This window comes from Wolffia australiana, chromosome 12, assembly GCF_029677425.1.
Source record: "Wolffia australiana isolate 7733 chromosome 12, ASM2967742v1".
In the NCBI taxonomy this organism is placed as follows: Eukaryota; Viridiplantae; Streptophyta; class Magnoliopsida; order Alismatales; family Araceae; genus Wolffia; species Wolffia australiana.
This window is the reverse complement of record NC_135846.1, coordinates 2,413,241-2,432,248: the sequence shown is the minus strand read 5'-3', so window position 1 is coordinate 2,432,248 and position 19,008 is coordinate 2,413,241. Positions and strand designations below refer to the sequence as shown.

At 43.0% G+C, this 19,008-nt stretch overlaps 3 protein-coding genes across 5 annotated transcripts; 1 reads left to right on the top strand and 2 right to left on the bottom strand.

Moving 5' to 3' along the window:
• Window positions 1-713: 713 nt before the first annotated feature.
• LOC144710531 (COMPLEX 1 LYR-like protein) lies at window positions 714-8,232 on the bottom strand. 3 transcript variants are annotated; one of them, XR_013583308.1, is made up of 3 exons: window positions 7,825-8,232; window positions 5,215-5,315; window positions 714-925 (listed from the first exon to the last, which is right to left on the bottom strand). XR_013583308.1 is itself a non-coding variant. In XM_078584340.1 (2 exons), the coding sequence occupies exon 1, from the start codon at window positions 8,117-8,119 to the stop codon at window positions 7,850-7,852; it is 270 nt and encodes an 89-aa protein (XP_078440466.1). In that variant the 5' UTR covers window positions 8,120-8,231; the 3' UTR covers window positions 4,979-5,315; window positions 7,825-7,849. The 3 variants fall into 3 exon arrangements, 1 of the variants encoding a protein (XP_078440466.1); XR_013583309.1 differs by having other exon boundaries at window positions 714-915; XM_078584340.1 differs by lacking the exon at window positions 714-925 and having other exon boundaries at window positions 4,979-5,315; window positions 7,825-8,231.
• Window positions 8,233-14,226: 5,994 nt separating this feature from the next.
• LOC144710417 (inositol-tetrakisphosphate 1-kinase 1-like) lies at window positions 14,227-15,591 on the top strand. Its single transcript, XM_078584179.1, has 2 exons — window positions 14,227-14,464; window positions 14,549-15,591. The coding sequence occupies exon 2, from the start codon at window positions 14,579-14,581 to the stop codon at window positions 15,530-15,532; it is 954 nt and encodes a 317-aa protein (XP_078440305.1). The 5' UTR covers window positions 14,227-14,464; window positions 14,549-14,578; the 3' UTR covers window positions 15,533-15,591.
• LOC144710418 (THO complex subunit 7B-like) lies at window positions 15,557-18,443 on the bottom strand. The gene is made up of 2 exons (XM_078584180.1): window positions 17,826-18,443; window positions 15,557-15,778 (listed from the first exon to the last, which is right to left on the bottom strand). The coding sequence occupies exons 1-2, from the start codon at window positions 18,375-18,377 to the stop codon at window positions 15,683-15,685; spliced, it is 648 nt and encodes a 215-aa protein (XP_078440306.1). The 5' UTR covers window positions 18,378-18,443; the 3' UTR covers window positions 15,557-15,682.
• Between the last annotated feature and the right edge of the window lie 565 nt (window positions 18,444-19,008).

Here is a 19,008-nt window from a genome sequence, read left to right as displayed (position 1 = left end):
GGAATTTACATAGAAAGAGTGCAGTTTGAAAATATCCATTCATGTATAACAAAACTTGAGAAGCTGAAATCTTAGATTCGATAAATCCATCAGTTATTATGACTTCAGTAATAATGAAGATAAACCGAGTGTGCATAAGACTGAAAGGAGGGTAATCACTTTCATGATTTTTTATGCATATGACATTCTAATAATTGGTAATGATGTAGGAATGTTGTTTTCAGTAAGGACATGGGTGTCCAAGAATTTCTCTATGAAGGATTCACGAGAAGAAACCTACGTGTAAGGAAAATGTATCCATAGATATAGATCTAGAAGTTTGTTTAGGATTATCTGAATCCATCTACATAGACACCACAGTCAAAATTTTTGGCATGGTTAACTCAATAGAGGTATCACACCATTGAGACATGGACTTTAAGTATTTAAGGACCACTCGCCAAAGAATCCAAAAGATAGAATGATGATAGAGATAATCACATGTGCTTTGGCTATCAGATCCACCATATACACAATGTTATATACTAAGCCAAATTTTACATTTTTCTCTAAGTTTTACTGGCAGATTTCATGTGGACCCCGGAGAGAAACACTAGAAATCAATGAAATGCATCCTTACATACTTGATAAGGACAATGACATTTTCTGATTTACGACGTAGAGGAGCTAAAGCTTCAGGAATACGCTGACTTCAGATTCTAAGCGGACCCAGATTACAATCAACCTAAATTTGTTTTACTTTTTCACTCTAAAATGAGGTGTAGTATCTTAGAAGAGTTCCAAGCAAAACACTAATGCAGACTCGACAACAAAAGTTGAATATATTGTGGCAGCCAATGCTGCTAATGAAGTAGAGTGGTTGAAAAAATTCATCACCATACTTGGCACTCTTCCTTCGATCGCGAAGCCTATTCCCTGGTGCAACCTTGGTCCATAGAAAAAAAACATGGTCTCATCAAAAGTTGAAGCACATTTTGAGGCACTCTCACTTGATTAGAAAGATAATTTTTTGAGGAGATAATGTGATAGATAGTGTTCTGCCAACCAACAACGTAACAGACCACTATCAAAGCCCCAAACTCATGATATTTTTCAGGCTCACTAAACAAAAATGGGATTGTTGAACAAGGCTTCCAAGCCAAAGAAAATGGGCATTGTCCAAGTTGGAGATGTTTTGTGGTTGCCAGGCCAATTGTGTGTAGGTACTGTTATCAGTATAGCATTCTGTGGGCCAAAGGCCTTGTAAAGTGTAATAGACTAATCCTAGGGAAGGAATAAAATACACCACTAACCGAACCATCTCACTACGGCCCATTAAGAGCCCATTAGTGCAGGCCCGGTAGGGCCCATATATTAGGCCCATTAGGGCCTAATATATTCTGGGCCTGACTTTAGTCAGGCTCAGTTTTTCTCCAACGTCTGGAAATCCAGTCGTTGGACAGTCCAGCTGCTGACTGCAGCTGGACTGGACTCCAACGGTCATATTTTTAAATATGACCGTTGGAAGGAATATTCCCCTCAGGGAATATTCCTCTTGACTTTTCTTCCTCTTGTGAATTATTAAGTTGTATAAAAGGGGCCAGGGTGAAGTAAAGAGATGATCCTTTTTGATTGTGCCCTAAAATCTGTTTCACTCTCTCTCCCTGGCTCACTCTCTCTCTCTCCTCAGTTTCTTACATGGTATCAGAGCAGGCTCCTTGAGCTTCTCTCTGAGTTTGGTGCTTGCTGCTAGGAGGACATCCTACGGGAGGTATCTCCAGCTTCTTCGGGCACTCTGTTACAGTCAGCAGCTGTTCAAAACTCAGAATCTTCATTGTGCTGTCTGGCTGCCAGAATCTACGGGAGGCACCAGAATCTCCCGCACCAGAATCGCCCAGTTTTTTTTTTTTCTGTTCTGCCTCGGTCTGATCAGTCGACCGAAATGATGCCTCAAGAGCCGGCCAGTACTTTCCCGTCCGGTGATGAGGCTCATACCACTCCTACTGTCCATTCTGACAGTGGCTGTATGCACCCCTCATCAGAACCCCTCCGAGACGCTCCGGTAGGAGATGCTCCGGTGGGTGAGTGGTCTATTGCTCTTCGAAAGGGTAAGCGGTCCTGTGTCAAAGGCAGAACTCGGCATACAGCCAACGTTCTGACCTTTGACAAGGTTTCTCCCGCCTATCGCGCCTTTCTCACTCATCTACAGGAGGGGTATATTCTGAAAACTCCTCATGAAGCCCTGCAGATTCCTCACTGGAAGGCAGCCATGGATGAGGAAATGCAGGCTCTCCTGCTGAATGACACTTGGGATATTGTCGACCTTCCAAAGGACAAGCGGGCTGTAGAGTGTCGATGGGTACTTGCACTGAAAAACACTCTAGAAGTGACTAATAAACCTAAAGCTCGGCTAGTCGCTAAAGGTTTTACCCAAACCTATGGCATCGACTACCAAGAGACCTTTGCCCCGGTCGCAAAAATGAATGCTATCCGTATTCTTATTTCTCTTGCTGTCCACTTTGACTGGCCTCTTCAACAATATGACATAAAAAATGCTTTCTTGCATGGGGATCTTAAAGAAGAGATCTATATGACACTTCCACCGGGGTATGGTAGCACTAAAACCTCTGGGAAAGTCTGTCGGTTGAAAAAGGCACTCTATGGCCTTAAACAGTCTCCAAGGGCTTGGTTTGGTAAGTTCACACATGCTATGAAAGCCTTGGGCTACCACCAATGCAATCGGGAACACACTCTTTTTTTCAAGCATTCTTCCTCTTTACTTACTGTCTTACTTGTTTATGTAGATGATATCATCATCACAGGAAGCAACCTTCCTGAGATCCAAGCTTTGGAAACACATCTCAGTGACGTGTTTCATGTTGAAAAACTCGGCCCTTTGAAATTCTTTCTAGGCCTTGAGTTCGCTCGGTCTGCTGAGGGTATCCTTCTGACTCAACAGAAGTACATTCTCGACCTCCTTGAAGAGACCCAGCATACTCAATGCCGCAGCAGTGAAATCCCCGTTAAGGTTAATCATCACCTCTCATTGGATCCGAACGAATCAACGGTGGACATTACCGCATACCAGAAACTTATAGGGAAATTACTCTATTTATCTCACACTCGCCCCGATATTTGCTATACTGTCAATGTTCTTAGTCAATTTATGCACTCACCTCGTTCTTCACATTTTCAAGCTGCCCAACGAGTTCTCAGGTACCTCAAGGGCACGGTCAGTCTCGGCATCACCTACAGGAAAACATGTCATCTTGATTTAATTCTTTACACTGACTCAGACTTTGCAGGATCGCGCCTAGACTACAGATCCACCACTGGTTATTGTACCATCCTAGGTGGTAACTTAGTCACGTGGCGCAGAAAGAAACAAAGCGTTATTGCCAAATCCAGCACCGAGGCACAATTCAGGGCCATGTCGAAAGGTATTGACGAGGTGATGTGGATTCGGCATCTTCTTACGGATCTCCGAATCAGCTACGATCCACCAATCGCAATTCGCTGCGACAACAAATCAGCAATCAGTATCGCACACGACCCGGTGTACCATGATCGAATGAAACATGTCAATATTGACAGGTTCTACATTCAAGATCATCTTGAACGGGGCATTATCAAGACGGAGCACGTTGCCTCCGACGACCAATGTGCAGACATCTTCACCAAGGGATTGACGGGCAAGGTTCTGCGCAGGTTTCTCTTCAAGCTTGGAATGATGGATATTCATTCCAGCGCTTGAGGGGGAGTGTTATCAGTATAGCATTCTGTGGGCCAAAGGCCTTGTAAAGTGTAATAGACTAATCCTAGGGAAGGAATAAAATACACCACTAACTGAACCATCTCACTACGGCCCATTAAGGGCCCATTAGTGCAGGCCCGGTAGGGCCCATATATTAGGCCCATTAGGGCCTAATATATTCTGGGCCTGACTTTAAATATGACCGTTGGAAGGAATATTCCCCTCAGGGAATATTCCTCTTGACTTTTCTTCCTCTTGTGAATTATTAAGTTGTATAAAAGGGGCCAGGGTGAAGTAAAGAGATGATCCTTTTTGATTGTGCCCTAAAATCTGTTTCACTCTCTCTCCCTGGCTCACACTCTCTCTCTCCTCAGTTTCTTACAGGTACTAAGGGCAACTAATGTTTGCTCGTTGGAGAATTATTATATTGAATTGATAGGTAAGAATTCTTAAATGGTATTACAACTAAATATCAATCAGTTTAATTCATCTCACAAATATGTCTTTGCTTGGATATAGAAAGAAGTACAAAAAGGCAATTGAGTGGTCATGATAGGATTGACCAACCACAATGTAGGAGGAGAATGGTTCAAGGAATAAGGTGTGTTGAATCCCTAGCAAAGGTAGTGGAGATATTGTAGAAAGTGTTCTCTAGTGATGCCCATCACACTTCAGTACTAATTGGATCAAATATTAGGGTTTGATGAATAATCATAGTCTAAGTCGTTAGGAAGTCTTGCGTGGATGAAAGATTACACACCTATGGTAAGTGACAGTGGTGAAGGTCCCATTAGAGGGTTCCTTTAACACTGCGTCTTCCAGAGCATGAGGTATAGTTTCACACCCCATTTCTGAAAGTAAAACCAGTCATTTAGGCTAAATGGATCTTAGTTCATTGATCTATATGTCAATATAGTTAATAACCAAGGTTGGCCACTAAATTTTATGTAGACATTAAAGTTATTAACCATAGCAATGCATTGGCCTAGAGGTTCAGACACATATGATCAATGTAGTAATTTACTTAAAGTTATAAAGACTCTTTTAATTGCTTGGATCAAGTCAAAGAAATTCACAAGCTAGAGGGATACTTCAAGACAAACATTGAACTAATTTGAGATGTTGGCTTAGGAATCACTTGAAAGGAAGGCATTGATAAAGTGATAACACAGACTTTGTCTAAACTATACATCTAATGATTGATCTTCAGAAAAAACAGTAGATTGGTTACGTGAACATTTAAGGCATAAGAAAAACCAACATAAGCATGTTCAGAAGAGCGTCTGGACATAGTAACTTGACGGCGAGTAACCACTTAAAACGGTAAGAGTATCTGACCTATTTGGGTCAATAAATGCCTTAATTAACTCCATGCAACTGTAGGCAAGCCCCTCTCATTGGCATATTTCCAGCAGTAAATGACAAATGTCAAACAATATGATAAGGTATTATAAATTGATTGGTATCAGGCTCTATCTCACCTTGTGCCATTTGCATCATGGCTGGGCTTGTCTGCAAAACGGGCAACGTGCTGCGCCTACATTGATACTCTTTGAGAAGCCGCTTAGGTCAGTGTGCACACCTTCAAAATGGGGAAATAATTTTGTTTCAATCCATAACCTAAGAAAAATTGAGAATAATTGACCGAATTATATTTTCGAAATATAATCTGGCTAGTCAACACTCAGTAACTATGATGATCTATCCAAATATTTAAACATAGATCCTGAACCCAAATTCAGTAGTTAGCAGTTAACTGAGGACTCAAACATATAATCCAAGAACAAAATTCAAAATGATCAAAAAAAAAAAATCATCATAGAATTTTAAAGATAAGAATAGGTATAAAGATAAATTTCTGTGTTTCTTTTGATAACCAAAACCTGTTGCCCAAATAAAGACCAACTCGTCCACAAATTTTCTCAGAGTTAATTATCTCATTTTCCGGTTAACTTCCCAATTTACTGCATGATTCCATTAAAATCAATGAAATTTTAGATGATGAAGCCATAGCATTGAATTTTTTTTTTCAGAAAATAGGGCAGACCACCCGAAACAGGTGGCTCACCTGTACCATAGTATTGATAATATCACCAAGGAACAAAAAAAATAGATGACGGAAAGAGAATCCACTGGAAACTCCAAGCATGGCTGAACCTAGAACATGAATCAATGACAGTGGTATGGAAAAGTCTGAAATTCATTGATTTATGGACAAAATCTGGGAAGAGAATGAAAAATAATACTTAATCCCACAACAAATGCATCAACAAGGTTATTATCTGTTCAGAAATTTTCAAAAAAAAAACAAGGTTATTATCCGCTCAGAAATTTTAATTTTTTTAGTTTTGGACTCTTTCATTCTACCTTTCTCTTCAGAGATTCTTCTGACAGAAAATACAGCATTATATCTAATAGCCAACGTCATGCATAGCTTGTTCAGAATCAACATAATTATACTCAGCCTTAGAATAATTTCCAAACGATATGAAAATTTTCCTATGCATACATTCATCACTTAGATTAGATGCTCAAAAGAACGTCTAGAAAACCTGAGTAATCAGTTAAGTCAACCGCTACTGCATGAGAGTTTCCATTGGAGAGATTCTTTTTTTAATTCTACTTGATTTATAAGTTTGTTGCCATCCTGAAGAATCCCTCCAGCCAAGGAAAGTAAAATCACATATGCTACTCACAATCCGAAATGAAGTACCAGATCCAAAAGATAACAAGAATACGAATCGCAAAAGTTTTCGTTCCATTCAATTCTAGCCTATTCAACATCCCCCGAAGTCAATTATTCTAGCCAAAAAGGAAAAATTACGAGTTCAATCAAAACTGGGTCTTGGATTCAAGAATTACCATTTACTTCAATGATCAAATCTGAAAAACTTGGGGGTTCTAATCCCAGCAGGGCCAAAAATATTCACAAATCTGAAAAAATTTTACGAACCCAAAGTACAAAGACTACAATCGATTAAGAAAAACTTGATAAGATTATGCAGTAACCCGTGAGAACGAGATTTCAGAGCCTCGTGGATGGACGAACGAAGACACAAATTATGCGGCAAAAGAGGGCAGTGAAGGCTCACACAGTTGACTGCAAGCCCCCATCCCTACAGTATATGGAAAATTTAATCCAAACCACTGTTTTGAATGCAATAATTTACTACTACAACAATCGAATCAGAAAAAAGGCACCGAACAAAAATATAATACACTGAAATCGAGATCCTCACCCAGGAAGAATTGATTCTACTCAATTCATAGATTTATCTCCATTTAAAGTCAGTCGAGCAAAAAATACGAAATTGTTGATTCAATGCAAAACAAAGTCTCTGAAAATGTCTAGATGGAAAGAATTCATATTCAATTGTAAGATTGAATCAGGAAAGGACAAATCAAGCTCATTACCCAGAAAATTTGGATTGTGCCAAGTCAGTCATTCTAGACAGAAAGGGGTAATACCAATTTCACTATGAAACGGTCTTAAATTCAAAAATTAGCATCAATTTCAATGATTGAATCGGGAAAACTAGACAAATTTAAGTATATGTTTTGGGGATTTTTAGACTTTACTTGACCCGGGTATTCATCGAGTGATCTATCTCGTTTCTTCCTATGCAAAGCACATATCTAAAACACCCACTTTCTTAAAATTACGAGTTTCATTCAAATATGATATTCAATCCTGAAAATACTCCATCCCACTTTTTTTTACTACCCAAGAACTTGAAACATTTCGAGATTGATAAATCTCACAGGCGCAGGTGCCATCAGAGAACAATTATCCGTCTAGATTAACGGAGCATTACAGATAACTCATCGATAAAATTGAAAGAATTAGGAGATGACGGTCCGCTGATAACGAAGAGGAAGAAATCAAATTCGAACAAGATATAATTTTTTGGTCTAAACGCATGGAATTAATTAACTAAGCATTCTATTGCAACAACCGTAGAACTAAAAACGGATGATTTTGTGCCAATTAAAAGTTCTTCTTCCAGAGCTCAGACCTACTAATCCGATAATCGAGATAATCGCCGAAAAACTTAGACAAAAGACAGAATTGGAATTAGAAAAGAGCTCACTCTAGATCACGAAAAGCGATCCCCATCATCTGGCGGGCAGGCGCCCCTGCTTCAAGACAGAAAGGGAGTACTCGGCGGCGTCGATGAGGTCGGCGATGTTGTGGAGGGAGCGCTCCTCGGAGCCGAACAAGAACATAGTGCGGACCTCCGCCTTCTTCGTCAGGCGAGCGGCGAGGCCGCCGATGGGGAGATCGGGGGAGTCGATGTGTCGAAGGATCTGGCGGTAGAGGGAGAGAACTCGGGCTCTGTTCTTCGCCAGGTCCTCCGCCGTTGCAAAGATCAAGCCCCCGGCCATTGCTGCAGTGGAGAGCTAGTGATTTAGTAGGGTAGTGTCTAACTGGGCCTGTAGACGGTTAATATATGGGTCAGCTCTCTCTCTCTCTCTCTCCCTCTCCCTCTCCCTCTCCCTCTCTCTCTCTCTCTCTCCCTCTCCCTCTCCCTCTCTCTCTCCCTCTCCCTCTCCCTCTACCTCTCCCTCTCCCTCTCCCTCTCCCTTTCTCTCCCTTTCCCTCTCTCTCTCTCCCCTCTCTCTCCCCCTCTCTCTCTATCTCTCTCTGTCTCTGTCTCTTCCCCCCTCTCTCTCTCTATCTCTCTCTGCCTCTGTCTCTCTCTCTCCCTCTCTCTCTCTATCTCTCTCTGTCTCTGTCTCTGTCTCTCTCTCTTTCTCCCTCTCTCTCCCCCTCTCTCTCTCTCTGTCTCTGTCTCTGTCTCTGTCTCTCTCTCTCCCTCTCTCTCTCTATCTCTCTCTGTCTCTGTCACTCTCTCCCTATCTCTCTCTCTTCCTCTCCCTCTCTCTCTCTATCTCTCTCTGTCTCTGTCACTCTCTCTATATCTCTCCCTCTCCCTCTCTCTCTCCCTCTCTCTCTCTGTCTCTCCCTCTCTCTCTCTCTCTCTCTGTCTCTGTCTCTCTCTCTCTCTCTCTCGTCCTCTGTCTCTCTCTCTCTGTCTCTCTTGGTCTCTCTTTCTCTCTCTCTGTGTCTCTCTTGGTCTCTCTTTCTCTCTCTGTCTCTCTTAGTCTCTCTTTCTCTCTCTCTGTGTCTCTCTTGGTCTCTCTCTCTCTCTGTCTCTCTTGGTCTCTCTGTCTCTCTTGGTCTCTCTTTCTCTCTCTCTGTGTCTCTCTCTGTCTCTCTCTCTCTCTGTCTCTCTTGGTCTCTCTTTCTCTCTCTCTGTGTCTCTCTCTCTCTCTATCTCTCTCTGTCTCTGTCACTCTCTCTCTCTCGTCCTCTGTCTCTCTCTCTCTGTCTCTCGGTCTCTCTTTCTCTCTCTCTCTTCCTCTCTCTCTCTCTATCTCTCTCTGTCTCTGTCACTCTCTCTCTCTCGTCCTCTGTCTCTCTCTCTCTGTCTCTCGGTCTCTCTTTCTCTCTCTCTGTGTCTCTCTCTGTCTCTCCCTCTCTGTCTATGTCTCTGTCTCTCTCTCACTATGTCTCTCTCTCTCTCACACACTATGTCTCTCTCTTTCTCTCTCTCTCTCACTATGTCTCTCTCTTTCTCTCCCTCTCTATGTCTATGTCTTTGTCTCTCTCACTGTGTCTCTCTCTGTCTGTATCTCTCTCTTTATCTGTCTCTTTCTCTCTCTCTCTCTGTCTCTCTATATCTCACTGTCTCTGTATCCGTCTCTCTCTTATAGTTCCGGATTGTCCGAGACATGGATGATGGACGGGATGGGCCAAATATCATCCCGTCCAACATCCGTATATTTCAGAATCGTCCGAACTGTCCCGTCGAGGAATTCATCCGCAGACTAAATAGTTCATCTGTGTCCCTAGTTTGCCAGATTCGCCCCATCTCCAAAAAAAATCATCCCATCCCTAAGTGCAGGGACGCGGACGGGACGGGACGTGGACGGTTCGGGACGAAATTCATCCCGTCCTACATCCCATGTTAGAGTATGGATGAAGGACAGGACGGTTTTTCGTCTGCGGTCAAAAAAACCGTCCCGTCCAATAATCCCGGGAAGAAAATTTGTCCCGTCCAGTCCTCCCGGGACAAATTTTCGTCCCAAAATTCGTCCCGGACGAAAAATACATTATATATTAATAATATATTATAATATATTATAAATTGTCCTCGCCAGGCCACGTGTCAACATCGCAACCGTCGGATATGAATCCGACGGTTTCCCGTCTAGATTCGTCCATCTGCCGTCCGGGGACCTCCTGACGGACGATTTTTTCGTCCCAAAGGACGAAAACCATCCCAGAATTTTCGTCCGAGAATTCGTCCTTGCCCCCGGACGGGACGATTTTTTGGTCCGGGGACAAAAAACCGTCCCGTCCGCGTCCCAGCACTATACCCATCCCTCAACCCAGACGAAAAAAAATTAACGTTTTTCTAATGCCCTCCCCCTCCACCCCCTCCTTTGCATGGTCTCCGGCCCCCTCTCACTTTCCCCTCTCGTCTTCTCCCTCCCTCTCTCCCTGGTCTCACTCTCCCTCTTGTTCTCTCCTCTCTATCAACCCTCTCTCCTTGCTCTCTCTCTTCCTCTCATTCTTTCTCTCTCTCCCTGCTCTCCCTCTCTTTTTCTCCTTTATCTTATCCTCGCTCCCACTCTCACTCTCCTCTCTCCCTTTCGTTCTCTCCCTGTTCTCATTCTTGTTCTCTCACGGTACGGTTCTCGGTGGCAAGATCTCAACCGTCAGAAGCGAATCCGATGGATTTTCGTCCTTCCCTTAGCGTCCATCCTTCGAGACCTCAGGGCGGGATGTTCTTTCGTCCGACGATAGTAAAAGCATCCAGTCCATTCGTCCGGGGATGAATTTCCATCCGTACGTTTGTCCAGTCTCGCGGGACGATTTATTCATCCTTAGATGAAAACCGTCTCGTCTGCGTCCCTGAACTATACTCTCTCTCTCTCTGTGTCTCACTCTCTCTCTCTCTGCACTCTCTTTGTCTTTCTCTTGTCTCTCTCTCTCTGTGTCTCACTCTCTCTCTCTCTGTGTCTTTCTCTCTGCCTCTCACTCTCTTTGTCTTTCTGTTGTCTCTCTCTCTATCGCTGTATTTATCTCTGCCTCTCTCTCTCCCTCCTCCTTTTCTCTCTCTCCCCCCGTTCTCTCTTGGACTAGGCATCGGGGATCGGATCGGATTGTTCGAATCTTGATCGAAAGATTCGAATGAACAAATGCCGATTCAAACTGATCTGTAGGAATATTTTGATCGAACAGACCCTTTGTTTGTGTTAGATCGAAAGTTTCGAACGAACAATTTGGTTCGTTTGTTCGATCGGCCATTTGTTCGAACTATTTGAACAATTTCGAACAAATGGCCAACGGGCGACAGCGACAGCCGGCGACTCTCTCTGGCAGTCGATGGGTGCCGCTGGCGGCGCTGGCGGTCGCTGGCTGCTGCTAGTGGTCGCTGGCCACCGCTGGCAGTCGCTGGCTAGCCCAGTAATGTATGAGCCAAACTGAACACCGAATTCAGATTCAAACATTTGATTCGATCCGATCCAAACAACGTGTTCAAATTGGATCAAATTATAACATTCGATTCGAACATCCATCTTGTTCAAGCAATCCGATCCGAACCTGATGCGCAGATTGGGTTCGGAACATATCTGAACTAGACAGATCAGTGTTCGAATTCGATCGTTCGAATGCCCGATCCAATCAAAGATTCAAACGATCTGTCCGAATCCCCGATGTTTATCTCGGACTCCCTTTCTCTCTTTTAGTCTCTCTCTTCATCTCTCTCTTCATCTCTCTCTCTCTAGATATACATACCAGTCTACCCCTTCTCTCTCGGACTCCACTCCCTCTTTTGGTATATCTCTCTTCCCCTCTCTCTCTATCTCTCTCTTTTGGTCTCCCCCTTCTCTCTTAGACTCCCTTTCCCTCTTTTAGTCTCTCTCCCTCTTTTAGTCTATCTCTCTATTTTGGTCTCCCCCTTCTCTCTTGGACTCCCTCTCCCTCGTTTAGTCTCTCTATCTCTCTATTTTGGTCTCCCCCTTCTCTCTTGGACTCCCTCTCCCACTTTTAGTCTCTCTCTCTTCTCCTCTCTCTCTATCTCTCTCTTTTGGTCTCCCCCTTTCTCTCTTGGATTCCCTATCCCTCTTTTAGTCTCTCCCTCTTCCCCTCTCTCTCTATCTCTCTCTTTTGGTCTCCCCCTTCTCTCTTGGACTCCCTCTCCCTCTTTTAGTCTCTCTCTCTATCTCTCTCTTTCGGTCTCCCCCTTTTCTCTTGGACTCCCTCTCCCTCTTTTAGTCTCTCTCTCTTCCCCTCTCTCTATCTCTCTCTCTCCATCTCTCTCTTCCTCTCTTCTCTCTCTCCATCTTTCTCTCTTCCTCTCTTCTCTCTCTCCATCTCTCTCTTCCTCTCCTCTCTCTCTCACTCTCTCTCTCTCTCTCTCTCTTCTATCTCTCTATAAATTATAAATTATGTCAATTCTCTCATGAGAACTTTACCTTCATTGATTATCGTAATTCACCAAGTCATATCATGTATTCATGGAGTGCATAGTATGCAACACACATGCATCATAATGACTACATTGTAACAATGAACATACAATGTTTGACTGGCTTGATACTCAATAATGAAAATGGAATGTGAACCACACAGTTAAGTCTAGAGGTTGGACGATTGTACTTTTCAACATGGATTTCTTGAACAAACATGAACTTATGGACCTGATTTCTGCAAAGAAAATTCATCAGGTTTTCAGCTGTTCATAAAGTCTGCTACCCTTTTGCTCTACCTTCTTCTGTGTGAACTTTTTTTGGATCATGTCAATCACAGCCTCGTAAAACAACATCACTGGGACATAGTACAACATATTATAGTTCTCTATAATTACTATTTTAGGCACACTATGTTGAGATTATATTCTAAAAAGTATCATGAATGTCCTTTGTATATGAATTATAAATCAATGAATTTCATTTAATTTAAGGAATGGGATAAATTTAAATATCATGCATAAAATCGGTGAAACTAAAAATAGATCAAAATGATGTAAACACTTCTCCAATATCGTATATAAAAGACAACCTTAAATTTTACATTTTAATTATAATGAATCATAAGCTTAATTTAATAATGATGATGTACAAACATGTCTTAGCATCATTCAAATGATTTAAAAATTATAAAATATTTTACATCAAATATGATCACAAATATTCGAGGTTGAAATTATTTAATTGAAGGCATTGATTTTTCTGGTCAGTTTTGTTACAATGTCAGTGATACATATCTACCTAAGTAAATATCCTTATTTTATTCGAACATTAATTAATTAACTTTTACTGAATTTCATGTACAATTCTTTAGTTTATTGTTAGTTTGCCTTCTCATTGACCATGTTTCAATGTCTGTTAATCATCTGCTAAGGAATATTCTCTTCAGTCCCATCATAAGACAATCTAAGCTTTAAATGGGAAATAATAAAAAATACTATAGCTAGTAATGTCATTATTATTTACTTGAACACATTAAAAAAAGAGACGGCACAAATTAGATAAAGTCTCTTTTTACATAATTTAGCATTGAGATAATTAATCATCTCACCAGATTAGGTTTTTACGGTAGACTGGTATGTATATTTCATTTTTGTTTCTTAATAGATATCAAAATGGCTTGATATCTGGATGACTTTCATCAAAGTGATTTTCTTCATTGAGGTGATATGTCAAGCTAAAATCATGAATACAATGGGTTATGAGAAAAATTAGTTTTATTCTGACAAGAATATACTCATGAGGTAGCTCGGAAAATTAGTTTCAGAAACTAAGAAAATTGTGTATATGAACTCAAGAAATATATAGATAACTCTCTTTGAAAGCTCGAAATAGTGAGCCAACATAATCTATGTTGTGAAGAGTAAAATCAGTATATTAAAATAATTTAAGAGTGAAATAGACAGAATTGAACTTTGATCAAATGTTATATCATCCCCCAGGCTCCGAAAAAATATGCTATGTTGTTAAGAATAAAATCAGTATATTACAATAATTTAGAGTAAAATAGACAGGATTGAACTTTGACCAAACGTTACATTGTGCATTCTTGAGCTTCTATTTCAGACTTTGGAATTTCCTTGCTCATTGTCAAATACGAAACATAGAATATTTTAATACATCACAACCGTATTATTCAAAATAGCATCATATATAATGCACTCCACTCAAATGAAGGAGAAGCAGTGGAATAAAGAAAGGATCCATCATATTCTTCATCCCACTGAACTGACTTTTACATCAAGATGAAACATCCTAGGATGTGAACTCACATTGACGTAAAAACATATATGTATATATATGCATTAGTATACACCAATATAAATAAATCATCCATCAAATTATTCGTCACACAGAAATAGTTTTGGCATTAAATATAATTATCCTTGGATATGAACTCACATCCATTTAAAATAATATCTACATATAAAAGCAATTATATATATATCCCTATTTGTCGCGCTAAAAGGACGCCACGTCACACGCCACGTCAGTTTGAAACCGTTTCCCGCCGAGTACCAACCGAGGGCGGTAACCTGACCGCGCGGTGCTCCGATCTCCCGAGGATTTATAAAATCCGTTGATCGTTACAGCCGAAGCTTTCACTTTACAAGTCGTCTTCCCTCTTTCCTCCAACCGCTCAAGAAATCCAAGAGGCACGAGCCAGCCCTAAATGGTTCTTCCCCGGTTAGCTCCCTTCTCAACGATCCAATCTCGAAATTCTTCGCAATTGTTGTTCTAATCCACGAATGTCGATCCGTTTCTTCGCAGGTCGATCGGAATCGCGAGGTTTTTTGATCGATGGCGGAGCCCGAGAGCCGCAGGCTCCGCGTAGGCTACGCGCTGGCGGAGAAGAAGCGGAAGAGCTTCATCCGGCCGTCGCTCGTCGAACTCGCGCGCGATCGCGGCATCGATCTCGTCCCTATAGATCAGAATCGACCGCTCCTCGATCACGGCCGATTCCATTGCATCATCCAGAAGCGCGCCGGCGATCCGTGGTTCGATCAGCTGCAGCAGTACGAGAAGGAGTATCCTCAGGTCGTCATTCTCGACCGGCCGGAGTCGATCGCTCGGCTGCACAACCGCATTTCCATGCTCCAGGTCGTGTCCGAGCTCGAATCCCCTCCGGACGACGAAACCTTCGGCATCCCCAAGCAGATCGTCATCTACGACGTCGTCTCCCTCTCCGACGCCTCCGCGTTCGGCTCCCTCCGCTTCCCCGTCGTCGCGAAGCCGCTCGTCGCCGACGGCAGCGCCACCTCTCACAAGATGGCCTTGATCTACCACCCCCGCGGCCTCACCAAGCTCAAGCCTCCCGTCGTCCTGCAAGAATTCGTCAACCACGGCGGCGTCATCTTCAAGGTTTACGTCATCGGCGACCATGTCCGATGCGTGAAGCGCAAGTCTCTGCCAGACGTGACTCAGGAGAAGCTCAAATCCTCCCAAGCCTCGCTCTCCTTCTCTCAGATCTCCAATCTAACCGCGGCCGGAGACAGAGAGGTAACAAAGTACTACGAGAAATTGAATCTAGATGAGTCCGACATGCCACCGCAGGAATTCCTCTTGAAGATCGCCGGCGGACTTCGGCGAGCCACCAAGCTCCATCTCTTCAATTTCGACATGATTCGGGATTCGAACGTCGGGAATCGATACCTCGTCATCGACATCAACTACTTCCCGGGGTACGCCAAGATGCCGTGCTACGAATCCGCCATCGTCGATTTCCTACGCGACGTGATTCCTCGCCACGAATGAGAGAGATTTGTTTCTGGACTCGAATAAGGAAACGAAATCGGAGATTTTCTTTTTCTTGATTCGGGTTGAATTTGAATTTGCGGTTTCCCGCCATTGCGACTGATTGTTGCGGTTGTTGGGCCGTTGGCAGAGACTGGCCCAGTGGGCTTGTCAGTCGACCGCCATGGCATCGTAGTCGGCGAGGGGCTTCGACTCCTCTGCCGCGGTCCGCTGCTCGTCCTCGATCGTCGCCTGCAATTCGTCTACCTGCGCCGGTAAAAGAATTCGGAATTAGAATAGCAATTTAATAGAATGATGACAGAAGAAAGAAGTTTATGATGATGATGTTGATGAAGAAGAAGAGTATGATGATGATGCTGACAAGGATGATGAAGAAGAAAGAAGTTTATGATGATGATGTTGATGAAGAAGAGTATGATGATGATGCTGACAATGATGATGAAGAAGAGGAGTATGATGATAATGGTGTCAATGGTGATGAAGACGAGTGTGATAATGATGTTCACAAGGATGATGAAGAAGAATAGTATGATGATGATGGTGTCAATGGTGATGAAGACGAGTGTGATAATGATGTTCACAAGGATGATGAAGAAGAATAGTATGATGATGATGGTGTCAATGGTGATGAAGACGAGTGTGATAATGATGTTCACAAGGATGATGAAGAAGAATAGTATGATGATGATGGTGTCAATGGTGATGAAGACGAGTGTGATAATGATGTTCACAAGGATGATGAAGAAGAATAGTATGATGATGATGGTGTCAATGATGATGAAGAATTATGATGGTGTCGACGATGACCAAGAAGAGTATGATTATGATGGTGTCAACGATGATGAAGAAGAGTATGATTATGATGGTGTCAACGATGATGAAGAAGAGTATGATTATGATGGTGTCAATGATGACGAAGAAGAGTATGATAATGATGTTGAAAAGGATGATGAAGAAGAAGAGTATGATTATGATGGTGTCAATGATGATGAAGAAGAGAATGATGATGATGGTGTCAATGGTGACGAAGAAGAGTATGATGATGATGATGTCAATGATGATGAAGACGAGTATGATTTTGATGGTGTCAATGATGATGAAGAAGAGTATGATAATGATGCTGACAAGGACGATGAAGAAGAAGAGTATGATGATGATGGTGTCAATGATGTTGAAGAAGAGTATGATGGCATTGATTATGATGATAAGGTGACAATAATGATGAAGAAGAGCATGCCAATAATGGTCATGATGGTGACAACGATGATGAAAAGAGTATGAGAACGACGATGATGAAGAAGAAGAGTATGATAACGATGATGACTATGACGAAGAAGAATTTCACGATGATGATGAGAATGATAATAGCTTCATTAGGAAAGAAGAGTAAGATGATCATCATCATTGAGTAATACTAATGATAGTGATGAGAATAATGATAATAGAGATGATAAAAGTCAGAAGACGAAAATAGTGATGATGGTGACGATGATGAGAATCATAGTAGCTTACTACGAAATAAGAGGATCAAGAAGATCATGATAAGGATAGTTCAAAAGATGATGAAGCAGAAGATGATGATGATGATGAGTAACCATGAGAATATGATCATCAGAATGACAGTATAATTCGAGGAAGAAGATAACGATGATGATGATGATGCGTAACAATGAGAATATAATCATCAGAATAACAGTATAATTCGAGGAAGAAGATAATGATGATGCTGATGATGATGTGTAACCATGAGAATACGATCATCAGAATAATGGTATAATTCGAGGAAGAAGAAGAAGAAGACGATGATGATGCGTAACCATGAGAATATGATCATCAGAATAATAGTATAATTCGAGGAAGAAGATAATGACGATGATGATGATGAATAACCATGAGAATATGATCATCAGAATAACAGTATAGTTCGAGGAAGAAGATAACGATGATGATGATGATGCGTAACCATGAGAATATGATCATCAGAATAATAGTATAATTCGAGGAAGAAGAAGACAACGATGATGACGATGATGAAGAGTAACCATGAGAATATGATCATCAGAATAACAGTATAATTATAGGAAGAAGACGAAGAAGATGATGATGATGATGAGTAACCATGAGAATACGATCACCAGAATAACAGTATAATTCGAGGAAGAAGAAGAAGAAGATGATGATGATGATGAGTAACCATGAGAATATGATCATCGGAATAACAGTATAATTCGAGGAAGAAGAAGATGATGATGATGACGATTATCATAGCTATGATGAAAGGGGGGGAACGAACCACGCGGAGGAGGAGGGAGAACTGCTTCCGGCGGAGATCGACGGTCCGGATGGCGGCATCATTCTCGGCCTCGAGCTCGGCGATGTCGCGCTCGAGGGCGGAGATGGCGGCGAGAGTCTCGGAGCGGGGGGGCTGGGCGGCGACGTGGCGGCGGAGGGCCTCGCACTCCTCCTTGTGGCGGCGGTCGACGCGGCTCTCATCGAGCCGTCGCTTGAGGTCCTCGATCTCGTCGCTGGAGCGTCGGATGTGGAGGGCGGCGGCGGCGCGGAGGCGGAGGAAGGCGGCCTTCTCGCGGCGGTAGGCGGCGGCGGCGGCGCGGCTCTTGGAGAGGGGGAGGTGGAAGGAGGCGAGTTCCTGGAGGAGGGCGCGGTGGAGGCGGAGGGAGTCGGGGGAGGAGGGGGAGTCGTTGTCGAGGTCGGCGGCGAGGGCGAGGAACTTCTTGTGGAGGCGTTTGAGGGGGGGTTCGCCGCGGGTGGTGGTGACGCGGGTGAGGAGGCGGTGACGGATGACGGGGTCGTCGTCCTGCGGGCCGAAGGCGGACTGCCCCGCCATGGCCGGGCTGGGCGGAGGTGGGAGGCTGGAGAAGACGACGCAGGCGGATTTGGGGGATGGATTTGATTCGTCTCGTAGCCTAGGGTTTTCCGTTTCAGGGCTCAATTTCCACCCCCGGACGGGACGGGACGGAAATTGATGGAAAATTGACGGAAAATTCCGTTTCAGGTCTCGGTTCTCCACCCTTCCCCACCGGACGGGACGGGACGAAAATTTGAAGGGACGGCCGGAGTTGAGATGGGTGGAAGTAGATGGGGACATGGACGGCACGATTTTTTCATCCTGGGACGAAAAAATCATCCCGTCCGAGGATACAGACGAATTTCGGGATGAAAATTTGTCTGGGGACCACCGGATGGGACAGTTTTTGTCCTGTTGGATGAAAAAATCGTCCCTACGAAGGTCTCCGGGCGATGGACGGACAAATCTGGACAGAAAACTGTCGGATTCACATCCGACGGTTGAGATGTTGCCACGTGGCCTAGTTAGGACAATTTATAATATATTATAATCTATTATAATATATTAAAAAAATATAATGAATTTTTTCGTCTGGGACAAATTTTGGGACAAAAATTCGTCCCGGGAGCACTGGACGGGACGAAAAATCGTCCCGAGATTATTGGATGGA

Bases quoted from the DNA above. Each gene is read 5' to 3' on its own strand.
- LOC144710531 (XM_078584340.1), bottom strand. From the start codon at position 8,119: ATGGCCGGGGGCTTGATCTTTGCAACGGCGGAGGACCTGGCGAAGAAC.
- LOC144710418 (XM_078584180.1), bottom strand. From the start codon at position 18,377: ATGGCGGGGCAGTCCGCCTTCGGCCCGCAGGACGACGACCCCGTCATC. The intron at 15,779-17,825 runs GTTCGTTCCCCC...TTACCGGCGCAG, and splicing joins TCTCCCTCCTCCTCCGCGTG to GTAGACGAATTGCAGGCGAC.
- LOC144710417 (XM_078584179.1), top strand. From the start codon at position 14,579: ATGGCGGAGCCCGAGAGCCGCAGGCTCCGCGTAGGCTACGCGCTGGCG.